This window comes from Cavia porcellus, unplaced genomic scaffold (genome assembly GCF_034190915.1).
Source record: "Cavia porcellus strain 051 isolate PalLab524CR breed Dunkin Hartley unplaced genomic scaffold, mCavPor4.1 scaffold_9, whole genome shotgun sequence".
Taxonomy (NCBI): domain Eukaryota; kingdom Metazoa; phylum Chordata; class Mammalia; order Rodentia; family Caviidae; genus Cavia; species Cavia porcellus.
Window position 1 is genome coordinate 55,406,991 of NW_026947492.1, and position 21,563 is coordinate 55,428,553.

General features: G+C 43.4%; 1 protein-coding gene across 2 annotated transcripts; it reads left to right on the top strand.

The window, feature by feature from the left end:
• Positions 1-2: 2 nt before the first annotated feature.
• Kctd21 (potassium channel tetramerization domain containing 21) lies at positions 3-20,972 on the top strand. 2 transcript variants are annotated; one of them, XM_063256411.1, is made up of 2 exons: positions 3-157; positions 18,079-20,972. In XM_063256411.1, exon 2 carries the CDS (start codon positions 18,109-18,111, stop codon positions 18,889-18,891), a length of 783 nt encoding a protein of 260 aa, XP_063112481.1. In that variant the 5' UTR covers positions 3-157; positions 18,079-18,108; the 3' UTR covers positions 18,892-20,972. The 2 variants fall into 2 exon arrangements, with proteins under 2 accessions (XP_063112481.1, XP_063112482.1); XM_063256412.1 differs by lacking the exon at positions 3-157 and adding an exon at positions 435-757.
• Positions 20,973-21,563: the final 591 nt, after the last annotated feature.

Consider the following 21,563-nt stretch of genomic DNA (forward strand, 5'->3'; position numbering starts at 1 on the left):
CTCCTAGCTGCGTGAAGCTCCGAGGGAACTACAAATCCCAGAGTGTAGCGAGAGGGTCCCGGGCCACCACGCCCCTGGGCTGGGCTTTGGCCCTCCTCCCCTTCGCGGAGCTGCGCTGGCGGCCAGCGGAGGGGAGGTCGCAGAGCGAGGGCAGGAGGTGGGTGCGGCGCGGTCCGGGGCGGGAGGGGGCGGCGGGGGCGCTCGGGACCTAGAGGCGAGGGGACTCAGGCCCGCTGGTGCATCTGTCCTAACGTGAAAGGTCGTCTATCCTAGCCTTGCCGTTCTCATCTGTGAAGTGGGGATGACCACGCCTGTGGCTGCGGGGGAGGGGATGCATTTCGGAGAGGGGGGAGTTAGGGGAGGACGAACTGTCCAGAGGGGCGGGGCTGGTGGGAGGAGCCAGGCCGGAGGTGGTGTGAAAACCTGGGATCCCGAGGGTCGGGATTGTGGGAGGAGTCCGGCGGGTGTAGCAGGGAGGGGCGAGTTCTCCAGGTGAGAAGGGGCGCAGGTTGCTGGATGTTCCAGGATTGAAGAGGCTTAGCCTGAGTTGGACTAGGCGGAGGACCGTGGGGAAGGAAGGAGAGGGACCCGAGGATGAGAGGGACCCCTGCTAGCTCCGGAGAGGCCAGGGTGCCCGGAGCACTGTCCTTTCCTTGTTACTGGAAATAAAGAGGCCATCTCTTGAGCGCCGTGCGTCACACACATGATCTCACTCATCCCTCACACCCTGTGAAGGCGTCGCCTTACCGGTTTCCAGGTGAGGAACGCTGGGGAGAAGTGAGGTGAGTGCCTCACACCGTGCTTTTTTCCTGCACTCCACGGAGGCAGAGGTTAATCTGGAGTGGCAGGAAAGAACACAAGCGTTGTGTTCCTGGGTGTGGTGGTGGTGCTCGCCTGTCTCCCCAGCTAAGGCAGGAGTTTGAAGCCGTCCAGGGCTACACAGCATTCAAGGCCAGTCTGGAGTATATAGTGAGACTGTCTCCAAAGAACTGAACAAAAAGGAGGAGTGTCCTGTCCTCTGTGGGTTGTACAGAAGGACCAGTTCCCTTGAGTCTACCGAAGACCGTGCTATACAGCAATCCTTTTGTGGTACTATGAGGATAAGAGGAGGATTTGGAAATTTTTTATCATTGTTGTTCATCGTTGTTGGGGAGAGCAGGAAGGACATAGGAGGAGAATGGTTGAAATGAAGTGCTTGAGCCTGAGGAACATCACAAGATGAAGCTGGGTAGTGAGCCAAGAGGAGGAAGGAAAATTCTGGAAGAGGATGGTAGTCTACATCAGGTGAAAGATACTCCTGGTGCATGAATAGAAAAGTCAGTGAACTTTCTTCGTCAGACCCTTCCTCCTTCTGTCCTCCAAGGTCCCTAGTGTCAGTTGAATCTAGGAAGCTCTTGGATTCTGTCCTGCACTGTGAGATGCGGGACTGATGGAAGAGCCCGTGGGCTTCTTAAACATAGGGATTGGGCAAAAAGGTACCACAGATACAGCTGATTAGGAAGGTGAAGGAAAGTGCTCCTACGTAGTCCCCGAAGCTGGAACCGAGTTCTTTTCCTGTTGAGCTAACTGGATAAGGTGAGAAAGCCTCCAGATTCTTGGAAGACACATTATTCTGAGCATGGGCATCATCATTGAAATTTACCCACCCACACTCTGCATGTCCCCTTTGGTTACTCTAAGTACTTACCTAGGCTTTAACACAATGCCTTAGGCTCCAAGTTAAAAATTCAAGACTGTCCTTGAAAACAAAAAGTTTTAAGAACCAGAGAAAATGACAGATTTTCTTACTAGTAGGTGACAGTCAATCTGGGAAGGGTGAAAATGGAGCTGACCAAATGGGAAAAAATTTCCCTTCCCCTGTTTATGGGGATAGAGAGTCTTATGCCTGGCCTGGCCCTAATAGGAAGACCAGTTGGCTGTAGTAAGAAGTAAGAATAAAATGCTGTGAAAATAAATTGGAAAGAGTAAATTCCAACTGAGAGACCTGGCAGATGAATGAGATTTTCCCTCACAGCCCTGGCAGAGATGATAGCAGATGTCAAACTGCTGAGCTGGGAGTGAGCCTGGTATCTACTTCATCTATGAGATGAACATGGTTAAAGTACCTAACATAATAGTAACTGCTCAATAAACAGCTGTTGTTGTTACAATCCTGATTGTCCACTTAGGAAGACATGGGGCCACACAGCTAGTAAGTGGCGCAGCCTGATTCAGATGCTGGCTCAGGCCAAGACCATGCACTGTCCCCTGCCCCACAAAGCCCCTCAGGTTCTTTGTACCCATCATTCCAATACTTCTAAGTCCTGGAAGTGGCCCTCATTGTGAACATCATCAGTGAGCCAAGACAGGGGTTCCCTTTCTGCTGTGGTAGCAGAGATTTTAAGTTCAGGAAGAGGCCAGGCTTACCAGTGAGCTTAGTGCAGGGCAAGAAATCAATCTAGAGAGACCGCCCAGCGTTTTTTGTTTTTGTTTTTGTTTTTTACTGGGAATCAAATCCAGGATCTTGTGCTTGACAGATAGGTGCTGTCCTGCTGAGCTGTATCCCCCAGCTCCTAGCTTTAAATTCTAAAATTTCTCCAACTCTGGGCTATTTTAGCCTTGTTCTGGTTGGTTTCCTCACCCTGAAAAATACAGTAGCATTTGGGGAAGAAAATTATGGAATTGTTAATACTTATTGGTAGTATTATTACAACAAATCTATAACTTACTGAGTCTGGAAATTTATTGGGTTCTGGCACTCTGGCTAGAACTTTACAGTTCTGTAAAAGAAATATCCCTTCCTTTCCTCTTTCTTTGGAAATACAGATAGTTTTAAAAGTGCAGGCCAGGCATGGTAGTTCGTCTCCACATTCCCAGCTGCTCAGGAGCCTGAGTCAGGAGGTTCACTTGAGCCCAGGAATTCCAGATCAACCTGGGTAACCTAGCAGGATCTTGTCTCCTCCCCCAAAAAAGTAAGATACTGATATCTTGACACTGAACCCCTAAATTCTTCAGTATAGTACCAGAATACATCCATATTTTAATAATGACATTCTCTAGTACTGTTACTCAGAAATATAGGAAGAAATAGTATTACTTAATAAGCAGTGGATCTTGCATTCTTTCCAGCTGCCCAAAAATATCTTTCATACTTTTTGGGTTTTAAACTAATACTCATTTAAGATTCATATTGTGTTTGACTGACTCTTTGTGAACAACTGATGCAGTCTAAATAGAGCCCCTCCACCTGTGCAGGTGTACTTGCTACTTCAAAATATTAGATTCAGGCTATTTTTGTGTGCTTGGGATATTTTCCCCCACAGAGCATGCTTATGATTGCATCACATCAGAAGGCCTAGCATTATCAGGGTCCTACTGTCTGTGAATGCCAAAATTGATTATTGGTTTAAATTGTAACAAGCTATCTGGGCAAAGTGGTGCATACCTGCAATCCTCTCACTCTGGGAGACTGAGAGAAAATTGCAAATTTGAATCTAATCTGGGCAATTTAGTAAGACCTTGTCTCAAAATTTCAAAAGTTCCCGGTACCCCACAAAAAAAAATTAAGAGTACAGAGGTGTTGAGTTTAATCCCTAATGCCTAAATGAATGAATGAATATAAATTCCTACAACCTGATGTCTCCTTTGTAAAAGTCAAATATCCCAATAAGTCTATGGAGTGATTCTTCATGAGTATGGGAATTGTGTATTCTTGATTACCTCCCACACTACAACCAATCTTTGGTTGAATTATTATACAACACTGAGGGTTACAAGATGGTAATTGGTTTTTTTTGGGTTGTTTTTTTTTTTTTTTTTTTTTTTTTTTTTTTTTGTCTTTTTGAGACAGGGTCTTGCTATGCAGTTCAAGCTGGCCTTGAGCTCACTTTGTAGCCCAAGCTGGCCTTGAACTTGCAAAGATCCTCCTGGCTCAGCCTCCCAAATGCTGGGATTATAGGTGTGCACCACCATGTCCAACTTTTGGTACTCTTTTTTACAGAATACATTTTTTCTGTTTCTTTCCTTCCAGCTTCTTTCTTTTTCAGTAACATTATGGACCACTGATTATTTTTAATTATCATCATTCTTTTCTCAGTGCTAGAGTTTGAATCCAGGGCTTCACATATGCTCAGCAAGTGGTCTACCACTAAACCACATTACTGGCCCTGTTCTTAATCATTTTGGTACTCAAATATTCCTAAATTTGGCCTTCAGACTGTTACATTCTTTTGACATGACTTGTTATCATTAATTGCTTTTTTGATATCTGGCAAGTTCCAAGGCCCACATGGAGTCAGAATCCTGGAATTATCAGTTCCTCCAGAATCCCTGACTTTCTTTGGTAGGAATTGATATTTAGAAACTAAGATCCAGGGCAAAATATGCCCATGTGCTACTGGATATCATTTCTAGGGTCATCATGAAATGAGAGAAAATGAATTATCACTTGGTAGGTTTATAGTTGTGAGATCTTGTTCTCAATGATAGTACAAAAGGGCTAGACTGAACGGAAAGTGGTTTCATTCTAGAGGTTACGGAAGTGGGCAGAAATGTAGGAAGAAACAAAGTTGTACAGAGAGAGCCAATGCCTACCTCGACCTCCATGAGTGTACAGGCTATCAGCTAGGATCAGTGTGGCTGAGCTTAGCTTCCTGGTGAAGACTCAGATTGGGGAAAACCAGGTGACCTCCAAGAGGACTTGTTCTCCAAAGGTGCCCGCACCTGGAATCTCCCTCAGGCCCTGACTCTCAAGTCGTGAGACCTTTGGGCACTTACCCTCTTTGGATTTGGTTCAGGTTGTCTGTGAAATGAAGATATTGTGGTCTGTCCTCTCTGGGTCCCAGAGTAGTAAAATCAGTATTTAACTTACTTTCTTTTTCTCTTCTGAGACAGGTCTTAATATGTAGTTTAGGCTTCTCTGTAACTCACTGTGTAGCCCAACCTGACCTAAAGTCATGATGATCCTCCTGCCTCAGTCTCCTGAAAACTGGGAATGCGGGTATATGCCACAATGCCTGGCTAATTAATTTTTCTTAAACTAATACTCTCCTGAATATATACCTTATGAAATTCCTTCCCGTTGCATTGTTTTCATACTGTAGTTTGAAATATCATTGCCTTGTGATTTTAATACATTACACTAAGATATTTACCTCTTTTTCAGATATTCTTTTGGGTCATCACTCATTAATTCTTTAAGATTTTAACTTTTTAATATTTTGATAAATATATCTTTGGAAGCCAGGTGTGGCAGCACATGCCTGTGACCCCCACACTTGGGAGCTGACGCAAGACTTTCAGAATAGGCTTAGTGTCTTACATCTTCCTATCAAAAGCATTATAGATCTCTTTAAATTTTGTTTATTCTCCTTAGTAAAGTGTAGTTTGTGTTACTGATTGGTTGCTAGACTTTGGAGAGATTTCACTTGGAATTCTGGACTCTGCCACCTCTAGCTCTATACAGAACCCTTTTTTGTCCTCGTTGCAGTCCAGGAAGATTTATGATTATAATCCCAAGGAGAAGTTATTGGAATTCTAGTGAGTTAACTTTAATCTACCACTTTTAGTGCAACCCATGGAGAGATGAAAGACACTGAGACATGTATACAGTTGTGAGGAGCCAAAGGGTCCGGAGTCCAGCCAAGACCCAGAGCCCTTCCCAGGTTTTATTAATTCTCCATGAGGGGAGTGGCTTGAGGATGAGTGACAGTGAGAGTGGCAGGAAATATGTGACTGTTGTGGCTATCATGAGCTAAGCTAGTCAGGAGGTCTGAGATCACTTTTGCAATATGCGAAGGGCAAGAAATGGCAAAGACAGCAATCTGCATAATAACTGAGATGGTAGCTAATACTTTAGGGTTGGTGCTACAGTTTTAATGTACAAAACTGGGAAGTCATCGCCTCTTCTCTGAGGCTCCGTCCCAGCTGACAGTGTGGAGCACGGCTTTCCATCCCACCAGACTCAAACACGTATTTGGGGAGTCACTGACGGGGTAACACTGACCTGTCGTTTTGCTTCAAAGATTACACATCAGCTCCTCTGCCAGGCCAGTTTACACTGCATAAAGCCAATTGACAGGACAAAGAAATAGCCTGGCCAGCTTTGTACATAGCAGTACATGGAGACAGGGCCACGATTATCTAAAATGGAGACAGCTGCTCTTTCCAAGGAGAGTTATCTCTGTGCTTCCCCACTTAGCTCTGTGATCTTAAGCAACTGTCTTCACTACTTTGTTTTTTGTTTGTTTGTTTGTTTTTTGTCTTTTTCCTTTTTATCGGTACGAGGGATCAAACTCATGACTGCCTGCTTGCAAGGCAGGCGCTTATGCCGCTGAGCTAAATCCCCAGCCCCTCTCTTCACTACTTTGGACTCCAATTTTATAATCCTACAAACTAGGGTGATAATCATACCTACCTCAGCATCAGGGTGTCATTTTAATTAGCTAATCTACAGGAAAATGCTTAGGGGCTGTGGTGGGTACTCAGGCAATGAATCTTGCCCTTTGGCCTTTATATAGGTCACACACAGTCAAGTTTAGATGGCAAGTGTGAGAGCACCTGGAAAGAAGTAGGAAGGGGACAGTGATGGGCCATTTCCTAGGGCTTTGGCTGCTGAATGCCGGAAGAGGATTATTCAGAGTGTGGGCTTTGTGGTCATGTAGGCCTAAGCTTCACCCTGGCCATTCCCTTCAGTACTTTAGGCAAGTTACCTAACCTCTCTGAGCCTCCTCTCTAAGGTAGAGGTAATGCTTTTTCCTTGAAGCAGTATTATATCTTAAAAGAACTAATGTACACATAAAGCTCTTAATGCCAGTAAGTACATAATGAGTATTAGCTGTTTCCCTTATGAGGCCTGCAGGAACCAAGAGGGCCAGGGTGTAATCTTAAAGTAGGAATCTCCAGGACAATATTGTGGCTGCTTTTATAGGACAGCTCCTCTCAAACATTTCTATTTTCTGTGTCACAATTAGAGGTTGCAAATGGAGACTGTCTAACTGTAGACCAAAATTGCCCCTTTATACCCTCTCATTAGAGCCATGACTCAGGATGCAGGAGCCTTGGTCCCCTGCCCAGTCACGTGGTCTGAGGAACCCTGCACTCTTAAGCTGATCTGACACCTGTGGTTTTTCTCAGGGAGGCAGATGGAGTTGTTCTTTTTCCTCCTTCTTTTCAAGTTGAGAGACAGACTGGATCTGTATATTTACCTCTTGGAAAGTCTCCTACTTTAGAAAAATTATTCATGCACAGTGAATGCTTTCTGGTTCAGTTTGCTTTCCCACTCACCTTTTCCAATCTGGCTTTCAGAAACCTGTCTTTCTGTGGTTTGCTGTGTAATCATTTAGACATCATAGATTGCTGTTAAAATAAAAATATTTAGATCACTTAGTGGAGTTGCCCAGTGCCAGCTATGGGAGCTTTGGGCCATTCTGGGGTCCTGTCCTCCAGTAATGTCCCTAGTTATGAACAGAACATAAAGGATGTGCACATCCTTATATTTCACAGTGAGGTCCTGTGGTGCAGTTGGAAATGAGCAGACATGTTGTACTCCAGCTCAGCCCAGCGCCTCTTCTGACTTGCTATGTAACCTTGAATAGTTGTTTACCTTTTCTGATTCTGCAGTTTCCTCTTCTGCAGAATGGGGGGATAACAGTATCAAAGGGAAGAAAAATAATGGCTTCCTCACACTCGTTTGTTTGGTGTGATTAGGTGTTAGGTGGTTAACAGGAGAAACCCATTTACATAAGTATACACTCAAATGTCCCACAGATAGAGACTCAAAGAAAGGCCCAGGTGATTGAGTTGTATATAGCAGCGAGCAACAGGAAGAGGATTTGAGCAGGTGCTGGGGTGGTGAGAGGGTGAGGGAAGAGAGTGCTGGACTCAAAGAGATATTGTACAAGTAAAAGTCTCTCAGATTATAAAAGAGAGATACAGATAACTTTACTACAGAAAGTTTATATAAAAAGGTGGAAATTTCTTTTAGGAAAGAACAGCTTTTCAGAACTGTTCTGAAAACTGCGTCTGCAGTTTCTCAAAATATGCAGCTCAAATTAAGCAATATGCCAAAGAGGAGGTAGCATTCTTTGGTCTCTTGTAAACAATTTGCCGTGGTATGTCCTAGACCCCATCAGTACCCAGCTCAAAGCGTGAATGCAAAGACATTGAAACAATCCACGAAAAACATTAGCACAGTAGACTCGGTGCCTGTACTTTTTCATACATTTTTGTTAAAAGTTGGCTAGGGATTTTTAGCTCAGTGGTCATGAGTTTGCCAGGATAAGGTCCTGGATTTGATACCCAACACTGAAATAAATCAATAGTCTGAATACAAACTATTGGTAGAGAGGCTGATGGTAGAGAGCATGCATGTATGAGGTCCTAGGTTCAATCATTGGCACCAAATCTTTAAAACTAAAACACTGCTGGATATTATGTGATGCTCAGCAAAAGGTGGTTTTTCTTGCCAAGGAAGCTTCAGAGCAGTGTTTGAAGGCTATTGGGAAGTCCTGAACTGTTTGAGGCTATGATAGCCTTGTAAGTTTCCTCATCGGCCATGTAAGAGAAAGTGATAGCCTGCATTTTAAGAATTTAAAGAACTGCTATAGACTTCATGCTTCTTAATTAGTTTTAATGCATATCATCAAGTCTTTCATGCAGTTACCTCCCTACTCTTTAGTTATTATTAATTCATGTTCTCTGTTGGTTGCAGTAAATAATTCGAATTTTTCAGAGAAGATGCCTGGTTGATAAATTTTCTTAACCCCTGGGTATCTGAGAATGTCTTCCAGTTGCCTTCATATGAAATAATAACTTGGCAGGGTATATGACTCTTGGTTCAAAATTATTTTCTCTTAAAACCCTGTAGATATTGTTCCATTGTCTTCTAGCATTTAGAACTACAGGAGAAAATCTGAGGTCATTTTGACTTTTCTCCTTTGTAGTTAACTTGCTTTTTGTACCTGAATATTTGTAAAAGTTTTTCTTTATCCTTACAATTTAAAAAACTCTTCATAGCATTCAAATGTAAAATCAGTGGTCAGTACCTTGATGTGGGTAGTAGTTCTACTGTAAGCTGACATAGTTAAATATATTTTTAATGCATATTTAAAATCAGTGAATTTTTGTGCTTAAAATTCACTGAATAATCCTTCAATTAAAGTGAGTACACATCCTAAAAACAAACTGCTGAGAATAAAGGCCCTGCGTGTAGTAAAAGGCTCAAGAGAGATTCTTTTTCTTTCTCTCAACTAAAAGAAAGAAAAATAACTTTTTTTCCCACTGCTCAGGATGACCCCCACAATCTTATATATGCTGGGCAAGAGGTCTACCATTGAACTACACCATCAGCCCCCCAGATTAATTTCTTTGCTCATACCAGCACATAATGTGTAGAGCTTTGCCTTAATATCTATCAGTTCTCCTAGAGTTAACATGCAACCCGCTAGTCAAGGCTGGACTACATAGGGAAACCCTGTCTCAAAAAAAAAAAGTGCTTCTTTCACCTTTTTTTCTGGAGCTTGGGACAAAACCAATTATAAACAAAAGAAGCTTTTATGGCTTTTATCACTTATGATAATACAAGAATTTTAGGAACCGTGGCTAAAAGCTGAGGCAAAGGCCGGAATGTGTACAGTATTTACTATGTCACAGCAGCACACAGCCCCTCCTTAAGTGCCTCTGGCACTGTGTGCTGGTGGTGAATATGTATACTGAACCATATCAACTCAGTGAGACCCTGTCTTAAAATACAAAAATAAAAAGGTCCAGAGATGCAGTTCAAGCATGAAGGCTCTGGGTTCATTCCCCCGTAGAGAGGGCAGAGGACCAAAGTCTGTCTGAACCTTGTCTTTCTCACTCTCTGGTTTTTCCCATGGAGGGAAAGGAGGGGCTTTCTCTGAAGATCCCTTTTCTGACTGCAAACAGAATTATCAGGAGTCTCAACCCAGGAATCTCATGCACCACAGAAGATAAACTGAATCACTGAAGAGAGTGAAGAATCTACACTCAGATGTTATTATCACTGAGCTGTCACCCCTTCCAGACAACTTTTGTTACTAGAAAGTTTTTATCTGCATAACAGTACATTTACTCTTATAATTCTCTTCCAAAACTTGGGTGACCATTCCTCCCCTAGAAGACCAAAGCCTACGCTTACAGTACTATACAGGATTCAGTCATCTGAGCCGCCTTCTCCTCTCTGTTTTGTGAGACTCTTGTTATATGCTCATAATTAAATTTTTTTCTTGTTAATCTACTGTCAGATTATTTTATAGACTCAATTATCTAGCATTGAGAGTAGATTATCTTTTCTCTCCTCTACAGCCACAGCCCACAGTTTTAAGATCTGCTTTTTATCATGCTCTGGTTCACACACATACATACATACAACTAGAGCACGTTTCACAGCTCACTGTTGATTTCATGGCTCAGACACAATCTTCATCTTGCTCCAGTTTATGGAAACAAAATTGACGTGTAGTTAGAATTCATCCATCTTAGATATGTGTGAATTGTGGCAGTCTTTATATAGTCATTTAATCACCATCACATCAAAATGTGCAATATTTCTGTCACTCCAAAATATTCCCTGTGCATCTTTATAGTTGACAACTTCTCCTCAGCCAAGCAATCCCCTTCCCTGCTTTTTGTCTTTGTAGTTTTGCCTGGAAAAGGCAGAATCCTGCAACATGTAAGTTTCTGAGGTGGCTTCTTTCACTTAATTCATCTATGTGGTGAATGTATACATCTATATGATATGTAATATATAATATATATAATATACAATGTATTTTGCTCAGCTATATTCCCCATTGTGTGGAATATATGCCACAATTTATCTGTGTACCTTTTAATTTCCAGTTGAGCAATTATAAATAAAACTTTAGTATAGACTTTCACATGAACATATCTTCATTTCTCTGAGAAAAGTATCTGGGGGTGGGATCACTTGGTCATATAGTGGCTTTTCCACAGTGGTAAGACCATTGTGCATTCTCATGAATGATGTGTCAGCTTCTGTAGCTGTATACTCATCAGCATTTGGTATTGTCAGGTTTTTTTGCTTTTCTTTTACCTTTTGCAGCACTGAAGATCCAGCTCAGGGTCTCATGCACACTAGGCAAAAACTCTACTACTGGGCTACATCGCCAGCACTTTTTTATTTTTTTCATTTTGAGACAGAGTCTTATTGAGTTTCTCAGGCTGGCTTCCAATTTACAATCCTTTTGCCTCAGTCTCCTAAATAACTAGGATTATAGACTCGTACCACTATACTTGGCATTATCAGGTTTTTATCTGCACCATTTTCGTAGGTATTTAGTGGTGTCAAATCATGGTCTTAATTTTCATATCCCTAATGAGTAATGATTTTGAACATCTTTTCATGTTGTACCATTTCAAGATTTAGCTGCTATCACTTAAAAGCCAATGAGTTTATTCAAGGGCCAGCACCCTAAGAAGATGGGTGGAGAAGTGCTATCATCTCTGACAAAAAATACTATCTTGGGGACCTCAGGTACATGAATGGGGCTTTATGGGGAGGGAGGGGAGGTGATATGGAACAAGGCAGGAAGGCTCTGTGCTATGTAACGGTCTTTGTCCTACAGGGCATGGGTCTCTCTCTGGCCAGACCTTTGCAATGGACCTTCTGCGGCTAGTGCCTCTAATTCTTTAAACAAATGCTGCACATTAACTTCATCTTACATTTTCTGATATAATCTGAACCTTACTAGATGTTCTGGGTTCTTTAAATCTAATGATCATTTAGCAGTTAATATCTTAATATTTAGGTGCAGTTTTCTTTAGAATTTAGAATGCTAAACAAAGGAAGGGAAAGTAACTCTGCAAAAGACAACTCAGGAGCAGCCACTCTTGAAATGTGTTTGTCATCTATATATTTTCCTTGGTAATATATTCAGATCTCGTGCTGGTACTCGAACCTTGAGCCCTGCACATGACAGGCACTTTGTCATGGAACTAGGAAACTACATCCCCACCCTTAGCCCATTTTTAAAATTGGTTTTTCTTATTTATATACTCTGGTTAATCCTTTATCAGATGAGCAGTTTGCACATATTTGCTTTGTTTTTCCCCTTTCATTGTCTTAACAGCATCTTTGGAAAAACAAGAGTTTTGGGGGTTTTTTGGATGAAGTCTACTTTATCAATTTTTGAATGTGTTCTATCTTGGTAGTCTTTACCTAACTAACCCAAAGTCAGAAGTATTTTCTCCTACAAATTTTACAGTTTTTTTTAAATTTTATTTAAAAGGAAAAAGAGAAAAAACAAAACAAAGCAAAACAGTATAAGGGTGCAAGTAATACAGAACTACAAAAAAAAAATAGTAAGAAATCCCCATTTAATAGATTACACATTATCATCTTAGAGATAGTTGTTCAAGTCACAGGATTAAAGCATACAAAGTGGACATTCAAACAGTGAGACTGCAAACAGTTGTGTTCAGTGATCCAATCAAAAACATTAATATGGTCAGCTATTTAACACCACTAAACACACTTGCAATTGTACCCTTTAGAGCACTTTCTTTCCATCACTTCTTTTATTTAAAGAGAGAAGGAAAAAAAAGGACATTAAAAAAAACAATGCAGTATTTCTAGAAAAAATAATACAGTATTTCTAGAAAAAAATATATACAGTACGAAATCACCAGTTAACAAGCTACACATTATCTTCCCAAATTTTACAGTTTTGGATTTTAGCTTTAAGTCTGTGGTCCACTGTGAGGCAGTTTTTCATACATGGTATAAGAGCTGGGTTGGAATTTTTTTTCTCCCTTCCATATGATGTCCATGATGTGCATTTAATAAAGCAGGGAGGGGGCCATGTGCAAAGCAGGTCATGATAGAAAGGTGTATGATGCAGGGAGGTTGAGCAAAGTCCCAGGAAGCCCTAAGAGGAGAGCTTCTGATGTCAAGGAGGCACTTTCTCCTCAGTTAAAAGCTGACAGCAGAGAAGGTGGAGAAGGTAGATGTGAGGGAATCAGAGGCAGGGAGGTAACAATGTGAGGGTGAATCAGTGGTGCCTTAGGAGCCAGAATCTTGAGGGTGTGGAGGGGCAGGGTAGAGGTAAAAGTGGAAGAGCAAGCTGGTTGGGCGGAGAGTAGCACTTCAGGAGCATCCATCTGCAGACCAGAATGGAGAGTGGACAGAAAGCGGGGAGCCAAGCACGGGGATCAGGGATGGGGCCTGCACTCCACCAGCAGCTCTAGGGATAGATTTGAAGAAGAGTCAAGGCATGAGTCCCAGCTGCCTCCTGGGTCTTGGGCTTTGGCATCGGAGAGCCCGTCTGCTAGGGGTAGAGGAATTCTGTCAGGCTCAGACGGCTGGGATATCCAGGTGGAAATGGCTGGAGGGAGCTGGGTGCCCGTGGGAGCACTACCTCAGTGGTTACCTCACTGCTTCTCCCATGAAGCTCCTCAGATCCCCAGAGGTGCCAGCTCCTGTATCTTTGTGTCATGTCCCTGTGCCTTTCATGACAGAGCCTGTGGGTGTGTAATGGTAGACTCCAGGGGACTGTCACTAGAACACAAGGCTTTGGAGGACAGAGTTCTGTGACTCATCACAGAGGTACACTGGACTGGGGACAGCAAGCCTGCCCTCTGACCAGTCTGCCACTACTGACTGTGACTCTGCAGCTCTCTCCAGACAAATGACTGGTGCCGTGATGTCATGGTGGAGGCAGGAAAGCAGGTGTTCTGCTGCTTTTGCAGGCAGACAAATAAGAGTTCAGGCAGGTCCCCCAGGAATGCCTGTGGGCTGCTGCTGACTGCCTGGCCCACAGTGTCCTCAGCCCTCCAGCACTCATCTCTGTGAGGAGTCATGTGTCTGCAGTCTGCAGAACTGTCAGGAAAGGCAGCCCAACCTCCCTGAATCCTGAGCTTAGTCCTTCTTTGGAGCTAAGTCACTTCACAGAGTCTGGACCTGAAGTCTAATATGGGTGGGTTTTTTAGGGGGGGGGGAGTATTTGACTTTTTTTTTTTTTTACAAGAAGAGAGGCTGAAAACTAAAATATAGAACTTGTAATCTAGAAAGACAACAAAGTTAGAGAAGACATTCTGAGAGAAGGGAAGCGGGGGGCGGATTCTGGAGTGGGTCAGAGTTGACCCACCCCAAATCCAGCTTCTGCTTCATTTAGCCCTGAGCTCCCCAACGCACTTCCCAGCTGCTGCTTCGGAAAGCCACACCAGCAGCCACGCCTTTCACGCCACCTACCCCTTTCTTTTGGACATCCCACACACCCTGTCTCGCAGCCCATCTGTTCCAGGCATCTGCTGACAATTTTATAACTTCATCATGGGTTTATCTTCAGATTCCAGATGGTTAATGCCTTTTTGCAATATTAAAGTGCCCCATTAGAGCGAGAAGGAAGCACAAGGATTTCCCCCCTCCCCACAGGCAGTTGGGCAAAACAGCTGAGCATCTCCCACACCCCACCTGGCCCCCATTCTCTGGAGAAAGGGAGTCGAAGTGCAGTCATCCTCTTCAGAATGCAGACACATAGTAAAAAGTGCTAGCCACCTCTGCTGGCTAACTTTGGGGAAGTCCTCGCCCATGGATCTCTGTTTCCCTAGCAGGAGAGTAAGTGTGCCTAGCAAGATGTTTCTGTGTGCCAGAATTCATTTGCAGCCTATTGCCCCGGCCCTTGTTACAACTGTCTTGTCACTGAGCCTTCACTGGAATCTTTGGAGGGCAGCACTGGGCTAATTTCTCATGTGGCTTTCACCTCAATTGCCAAGGTAAGATGGCTGAATTGATTCTACAAATGGGAAAGGTATCATGTTGGAAGCTAAGAGGGTATAGCTCCTGCTTTCTACAGCCTTAAAGAGTAGTTAAAATCTAAGAATTCAGGTTTGAGGAGACTCACCAGCCCTAGGTGCTAAAAGTTGTAAGATGAGGGAGAGGGGATTTGTAAAAGAGTAGGTAGAGAGCCCTCAGGAATGGTATTCTGAGCATAGTCCCACATTTCTACTGACCTTGCAGTCAATTGCAGAGGCTGTTGGGAAAATGGATCATGGTAGGAAGGATAGGCCACCCATCAGAAGCCGAGAACATCTTCATACCAAGGCAGGTTGGCACAGGAGTAGGGGAGTCCATAAAGAATAGTCATTTGGATGCCAAAAGTCCAAATTGTAGGTCCAGTAAATAGATGGAAGTAACGCCAATCAAAGCTATTCACTATACATACTTTGCAAGGAAAAAAATAGTTAAATTCAGGCCTGGGGATGTAGCTCAGTGGTAGAGTATTTGCCTACCATGTGTGAAGCCCTGGATTAGATCCTCAGAACTACAAAAAAAAAAAGGAGGGGTCTCAGAGGTAGCATTGGTACAGTAAGAGTACTGTGTCTATAATCATAAATCCCAAAGCTTTTATTACGTGTCTAGACTATACCAACCTTTGGTTAATGTCTATACATTTTCATTCATAAAAAGGAATGTGAGCCACAGATATAGCTCAGCAGCATAAGCACCTGCTTGGCAAGTACAAGGTCCTGAGTTCAATTCTCAGTACCGAAAGGAAAAAAAGGATATGAGTTTGAATACTGCCAAGTCACTTCATCTCTCTGAGTGAAAAGAATGAAGCCTAGCACAGTTTTCATCTGCTCTACAGGGATGGATAATGATACTGGTTGGTCAAAGATGCTATGACTATTATATAAGCAAGTATATATGTAAACATGCAATGTTGTAGACACATTTTCCTTTCTTCCTTTAGACCAGTGGCTCTCCATATTCACTGAATATTTAAAATCACAGGGAAGATTTTTTAAAAATACCAGTCTGGTCTCATCCCAGAGGGCAGGCTAGCTGGACAACGGTGAATTTGCACTCCAGGCCTCCTCCATTGCATCCTAGAAGCAGGCCAATTGGAAGAATGTAAGACTGAGGGGAACCCCAAGATCCAGGACAACAGCCCAACACACAGACACACACACACACACACACCTTTGGAGGGCAAAATAATCAGTGATGCCAGGAACATGGAAGTATCTGAAGCAGCATGAAAAAGACAGCATTTGAACTCTGGGCATCTTTCCTCCTTGAGAGAGGGCTCAATGCTAGTGGTCTAGTTATGTATCATGGAAGGTTGACAGGCATCAACATAGAAGACAGAATAAAAGAAAAAGGAGAAGGTGGAAAATGGCAAGATGCAGAGGTGAGGTGTGGCCCCAGCCCCCCAGCCCACCCAGGACAGGCCTGGAACCCAACAAGACGATGAAGGTGGAAGTCAAACACTGGAATTTTTGAAAATGATAACAACAGAAGTGAAAAATCAAGAGCTTAGAGAAAATGATCTCTCAGATACCAAAAGAAACTTTATTAAAATCAAAGATACTAGCAAAGACACAAGAAATAGATGAGCTTAGCAAAAGATGGAAACAAAAAATGCCTAACATAGAAGAGAAACAGACTCCATGAAACAGATACTAAAAGAGATCTAGGAGGTTGAAACCTCCGTTGAAAGTATATGCAACAGATTGAAGGAAAGGATAGACTTTCAGATGTTTAAACAGAATTGCAGCTAGCGATCATAAAAAGAAAGATATCCTAAAAATAGCAAGAGACCATGAGAAATCAATCCAACATCTCCAAATGAAGCAAAGAAGAATAACACAAGATTGATTGTGATCAAGATGCAACGAGACAGCACAAATGCCATAACAACATTAAATATATACGCACCTAATACAGGAGCATCCAACTGTATAAGACAGTTATTGGTAAACATGGAAAATCAAATAAGCAATAGCACAATTGTAACAGGAGACCTCAGTACCCCATTGTCACTGAGAGACATCAACTAGACAGAAAATCAGCAAAGAAATGTCAGAGCTAAACAAAATCTAGACTTAATAGGACCAAATGAATTTAATAGGAAGAAGCCATGCCCTAAAGCCCCATACCACTCACCCAGAGCGAACCAGTAAGCCCATTGTGGGCCCAGAGAAGAAGCTATGCCCTGAGGTCCCACCACTATCAGGAGAGCATCGATGACCCACCGCCTTGTGCATCTCTACCACTCCAGGAATATGGGCTCAAAGGAACCCAGCTGCCTTACCCAGTCACCTACACCAAAGGACTGGCAGCCAATGCAGGAAGCACCAGGGATGCAGCAATGGGCTGATTCAGAGGCACACAGGAAAATGTCAAGAGAAAGGAGCAAAATACAATCTCAGACCCCAGCCCACAAAGAGCAGGTTCAGGAGACACATATATAATAGAAATTAGAAGTCACACACCTAAAACTTCTGAAAAATAACAACTGAAGTAAAGAAGCAACAGTTCTCGTATTGATTGGTTAATTTTACATGCCTATGATGATCTCTGGACAACTATTTGAAGATAAGAAAATAGATTATGGTAGCCATTGTTAATTTCCTATTATCTTGTTTTGCCTTTATCTTATTTTGAAGTCCTATATCATTTTTATTGTTTTGTTTGATTTTCCATTTTGTTTTGTTTGATTTTATTATGTCTGAAGATATGAGCAGATTTGTAACACCTGTATCACTTTCATTTTTTCATTTTGATTGGTTTTATTCTTTTAAAATAAAAAAAAAATAGTGATGTTGGCAATTCTTTAAAAAAAAAAAAATACCAGTCTGAGGCCATGTTCCAGACCAAGGACTTCCTAGTGAGTGGGACCCAGGCTTTTCCTCTTTTCTTTTCCCTTCTCCTTCTTCTCTCTCCCTCATCTGCCCTCAGTGCTGATAATTTGGATCCAGAGCAATCTACACTGAGCTACACCCTTAGCCATTTTTATTTTTATTTTTATTTTATTTTTGAGAAAGAGTCTTGCTAAGTTGCTCAAGCTAGCCTTGAACTTGTGATCATTCTGTATCAGCTTCCCCACCCAGTATTGGTATTACAGATACACACCACCATGCCCAACTTTGTTTCCTTTTTTTTTTTTTACCTTATTGAATCTAATGTCTTTACATAGTGTGGCAGTTGGTACCATTCATTACGTACTAATTTTTCAACCCTAGAAAATGTAGGCCTAATCTACAATTAAGAGTTACGAACTGTGACTACCCAGGTTTGCTTGCATAATAATCATTTCTTATTTTCTCCCTCTCTAGGACTGTTTCCCAGTAGCTCAGTCTCCTGCCATGTCTGACCCCATTACATTGAATGTTGGGGGGAAGCTCTACACAACCTCACTGGCAACCCTGACCAGCTTCCCTGACTCCATGCTGGGGGCCATGTTTAGTGGGAAGATGCCTACCAAGAGGGACAGCCAGGGAAACTGTTTCATTGACCGTGATGGCAAAGTGTTCCGCTACATCCTCAACTTCCTGCGGACCTCCCACCTGGACCTCCCTGAGGACTTCCAGGAGATGGGCCTGCTCCGCAGGGAGGCTGACTTCTACCAGGTTCAGCCACTGATTGAGGCCCTGCAGGAGAAGGAAGTGGAGCTCTCCAAAGCAGAGAAGAATGCCATGCTCAACATCACACTGAAGCAGCGTGTGCAGACAGTCCACTTCACTGTGCGGGAGGCGCCCCAGATCTACAGCCTGTCGTCCTCCAGCATGGAAGTCTTCAATGCCAACATTTTCAGCACGTCTTGCCTCTTCCTCAAACTCCTTGGTTCTAAACTCTTCTACTGCTCCAATGGCAATCTCTCCTCCATCACCAGCCACTTGCAGGACCCCAACCACCTGACTTTGGACTGGGTAGCCAATGTGGAGGGCCTGCCAGAAGAGGAATACACTAAGCAGAACCTCAAGAGGCTGTGGGTGGTGCCCGCCAACAAGCAGATCAACAGCTTTCAGGTCTTTGTGGAGGAGGTTCTGAAAATTGCTCTGAGCGATGGCTTCTGCATTGATTCTTCTCACCCACATGCTCTGGATTTGATGAATAATAAGATTATTCGGTTAATACGGTACAGGTAAAAAGACCCCAGCAACTTTGGGGCAATGGTTCCCAAGAATGTCCATGTCAGCCTGGAGAGTCTCGCCAGTAGGGTGAGGCAGGGTACCATACTAACCGGTATTAATTGCATAGCAGGACTTGATTCCCCTTTGATGAAGTCCATCTTTTGGAATCCACACATCCTCTGGGCAGAACCACCTTTTTCTTGCCATCTTTCTAGAGATGGGCGATTAATTATGACAAATGAAGAGTTAGCTGATGTGTACAAGAGGAGTCCACAGGAGGACTTCCTAGCCAGGAGAAGGAAGCAGCAGATTCATTTCTGCTTCTTCTCTGCACACTGGCCTGTGCCTCATTTACCCATCTATAAATAAGTGGACAAGAGCAAGGAACTCCTTTCCGTTTTCCAGGACATAAAGTGCCCGCAGATCCCTTCACACCTGTCCTTCCCTCTGTACGATAAGACCAGGACCTTGGACCGGGGTGACCATATTCCCAGAGCTCTTCAGTGGCACCCTTTCAGGGGAAGAGTTGAGCCTAGAAGAGAACATCCAGGCAGGGTCCAGAAGTTGGGGGTTTTTCTCTCAATTGGGCCGAATCCAGGGATTTCTGGTTTCAGAAATGGGGTGCTGTCCCTGCAAAGACATGAAAGTATCTGAAGCCAGTGTAATAAAAGGTACTTCATCATCTAGCCTAATACTTGACTTTTGCGGTCCTTTTCCAAAAAATTTGAGGTATTACTGAAGCAGCAAATATAGTATGGATTCTCAGGGTTGGAAGATAATCCAGTGAGTGGTTGCTTAGCCATCCCCAGCCCCCAAGACACTCCAGCACATTGGGAATGAGCACCTCTGCTTGAGTACCTCCAAGGGGTCTCCTATGCTTATTTGCATACCTCCGGTAACAAGCAGCTCACTGTCCCCACTGCCATGGTTGGATGGTACTGATATTAGAAGGTTCTTCCTGTATGAAGCAAAAGTTTGCCCTGCCATTTACTTAGCTAGGTCTTGATTTCATACCTTCCTTATCACCCAAATGTATATCTTTGCTTTCACAATAGTCACCTTGAGAGATCAGGCACTTACTCTGAAAATGTTGTGACTCAGAATTTGGATTCCCCTTTGGGATCTGTATTTGGAGCCAAAGTTAGATCATTTCCATCCCCTGTATGTTGGTCCCCTTTGGTTATGATGTTGCCTTGTTTGTGACCCCAACTGTGTTCCACCAACCAGTGAGGCCTTTTGACCATTTTTGGTTGGGAGATGAAGATTCATTGCCTGAGGAGATCCAGAGCAAAGAGAAGGTCTTGGAAGGCATTTTGCAAGAGGAGCCTTGTGTAGTGTCTGATCTGTCATGCTGCCCTTGGAGTAAGTGCCCAGGCCTGAAGATGCTTCTCAAGAGGGTGGCCTTCTCTTGTGGTGTTGTGTCTGTCCTAACTAGTCTGTGGGCCTTCCTGAGGTGTGATGCAAGCAAGAAGCTCCAAGTCATTAGTTTCCGGAAGGTAATAAGCCTCACAGGCCTCCAGACTGCATATTACGATTCATCTCTGGAGTGAATATGACTTCCTTAACGGGGAAGAGGCCCTCAGACAGACCAAGGAAGCCTGATGGCACAGACGTCCACAGAAGGTAGATCAAGGGGCTTCCCACAGTGACACCCTGTGTATGCTGGGCTTCGGGCAATAAAGGCCTCTCCCTCTGTACAGTAGGACCCAGGAATCTCTATGACAGCTGCCCAGGCCACCGAGTCAGTGATACTCTGGAAATTCCCTCAAAGAGAATCCAGTCCAGACTAGGCAACATGTGGTCACAGCAAAGGAATTAGAGGAAGAAATCTCAACAATTACTGCCCTTTTTTCTCCATAAAACTTCTCCTTCTTTTTGGTGCTTCCTAATTCAAGCAGCTTGACTTAGAGAAAGTGCAGAACATGTGAAGCCACTAACATGCGGTGTGACTTTATGCAGGTCATGCATCTCACTGAGCCACTTCTGTTTCTTCATCTGCGAAATGGGCATAACAGTAATACATAACTCTACTACCTCACAGGGCTGTTGTGAGGATCAAATGAAATAATCTATGTGAAATAAATGATAAACAGTTACTACCTGTGTTTGTTCATAAGGGAAAAAACCTTGTTCCTCCTTCCTTGTGATTTGGTTTGGTTTAGTTTTTTGAGACAAAGTCCTAATATTTAACCCTGGCTGGCCCTGAACTCATGATCCTTCTGCCTGAGCTTCCTGAGTGCTGGGGATTCCGGCATGTACCATCACACCTGGCTAAAACCCCAGTCTTGAATCAGATTCATGCAGATTTGAATCCTGGCTTCATCACATGCTGTGTAACCTTGGCCGGGTAGCTGGCTTCTTCCTCATTGAGTAACAGCCCCTACCTCCCAGGGCTATACAACTTAAGTGAGTTAGTCCATGTGGAAATTCCAAGCTGGGCCTGGCTTACAGAGATCAGTAACTGGCTCTTGGAGGAGGTAGTTGTGGGAACAAAGAGTCTAGAAGGGCACAGTTAAACAAACCGTTACAGGGCACCGGATGTGTGCCTCCAGAAGGTACATATACCCTGGAAGAGGCCAAGAGCTTCACACCGTGCTTCGGGAACTTCAGGAGAGAGAGATTTTCTCAGAAAGGGCTTTATGGATGGTCCAATGGGGCCCTTGAGGGCAGGTTGGATACTGACAGAA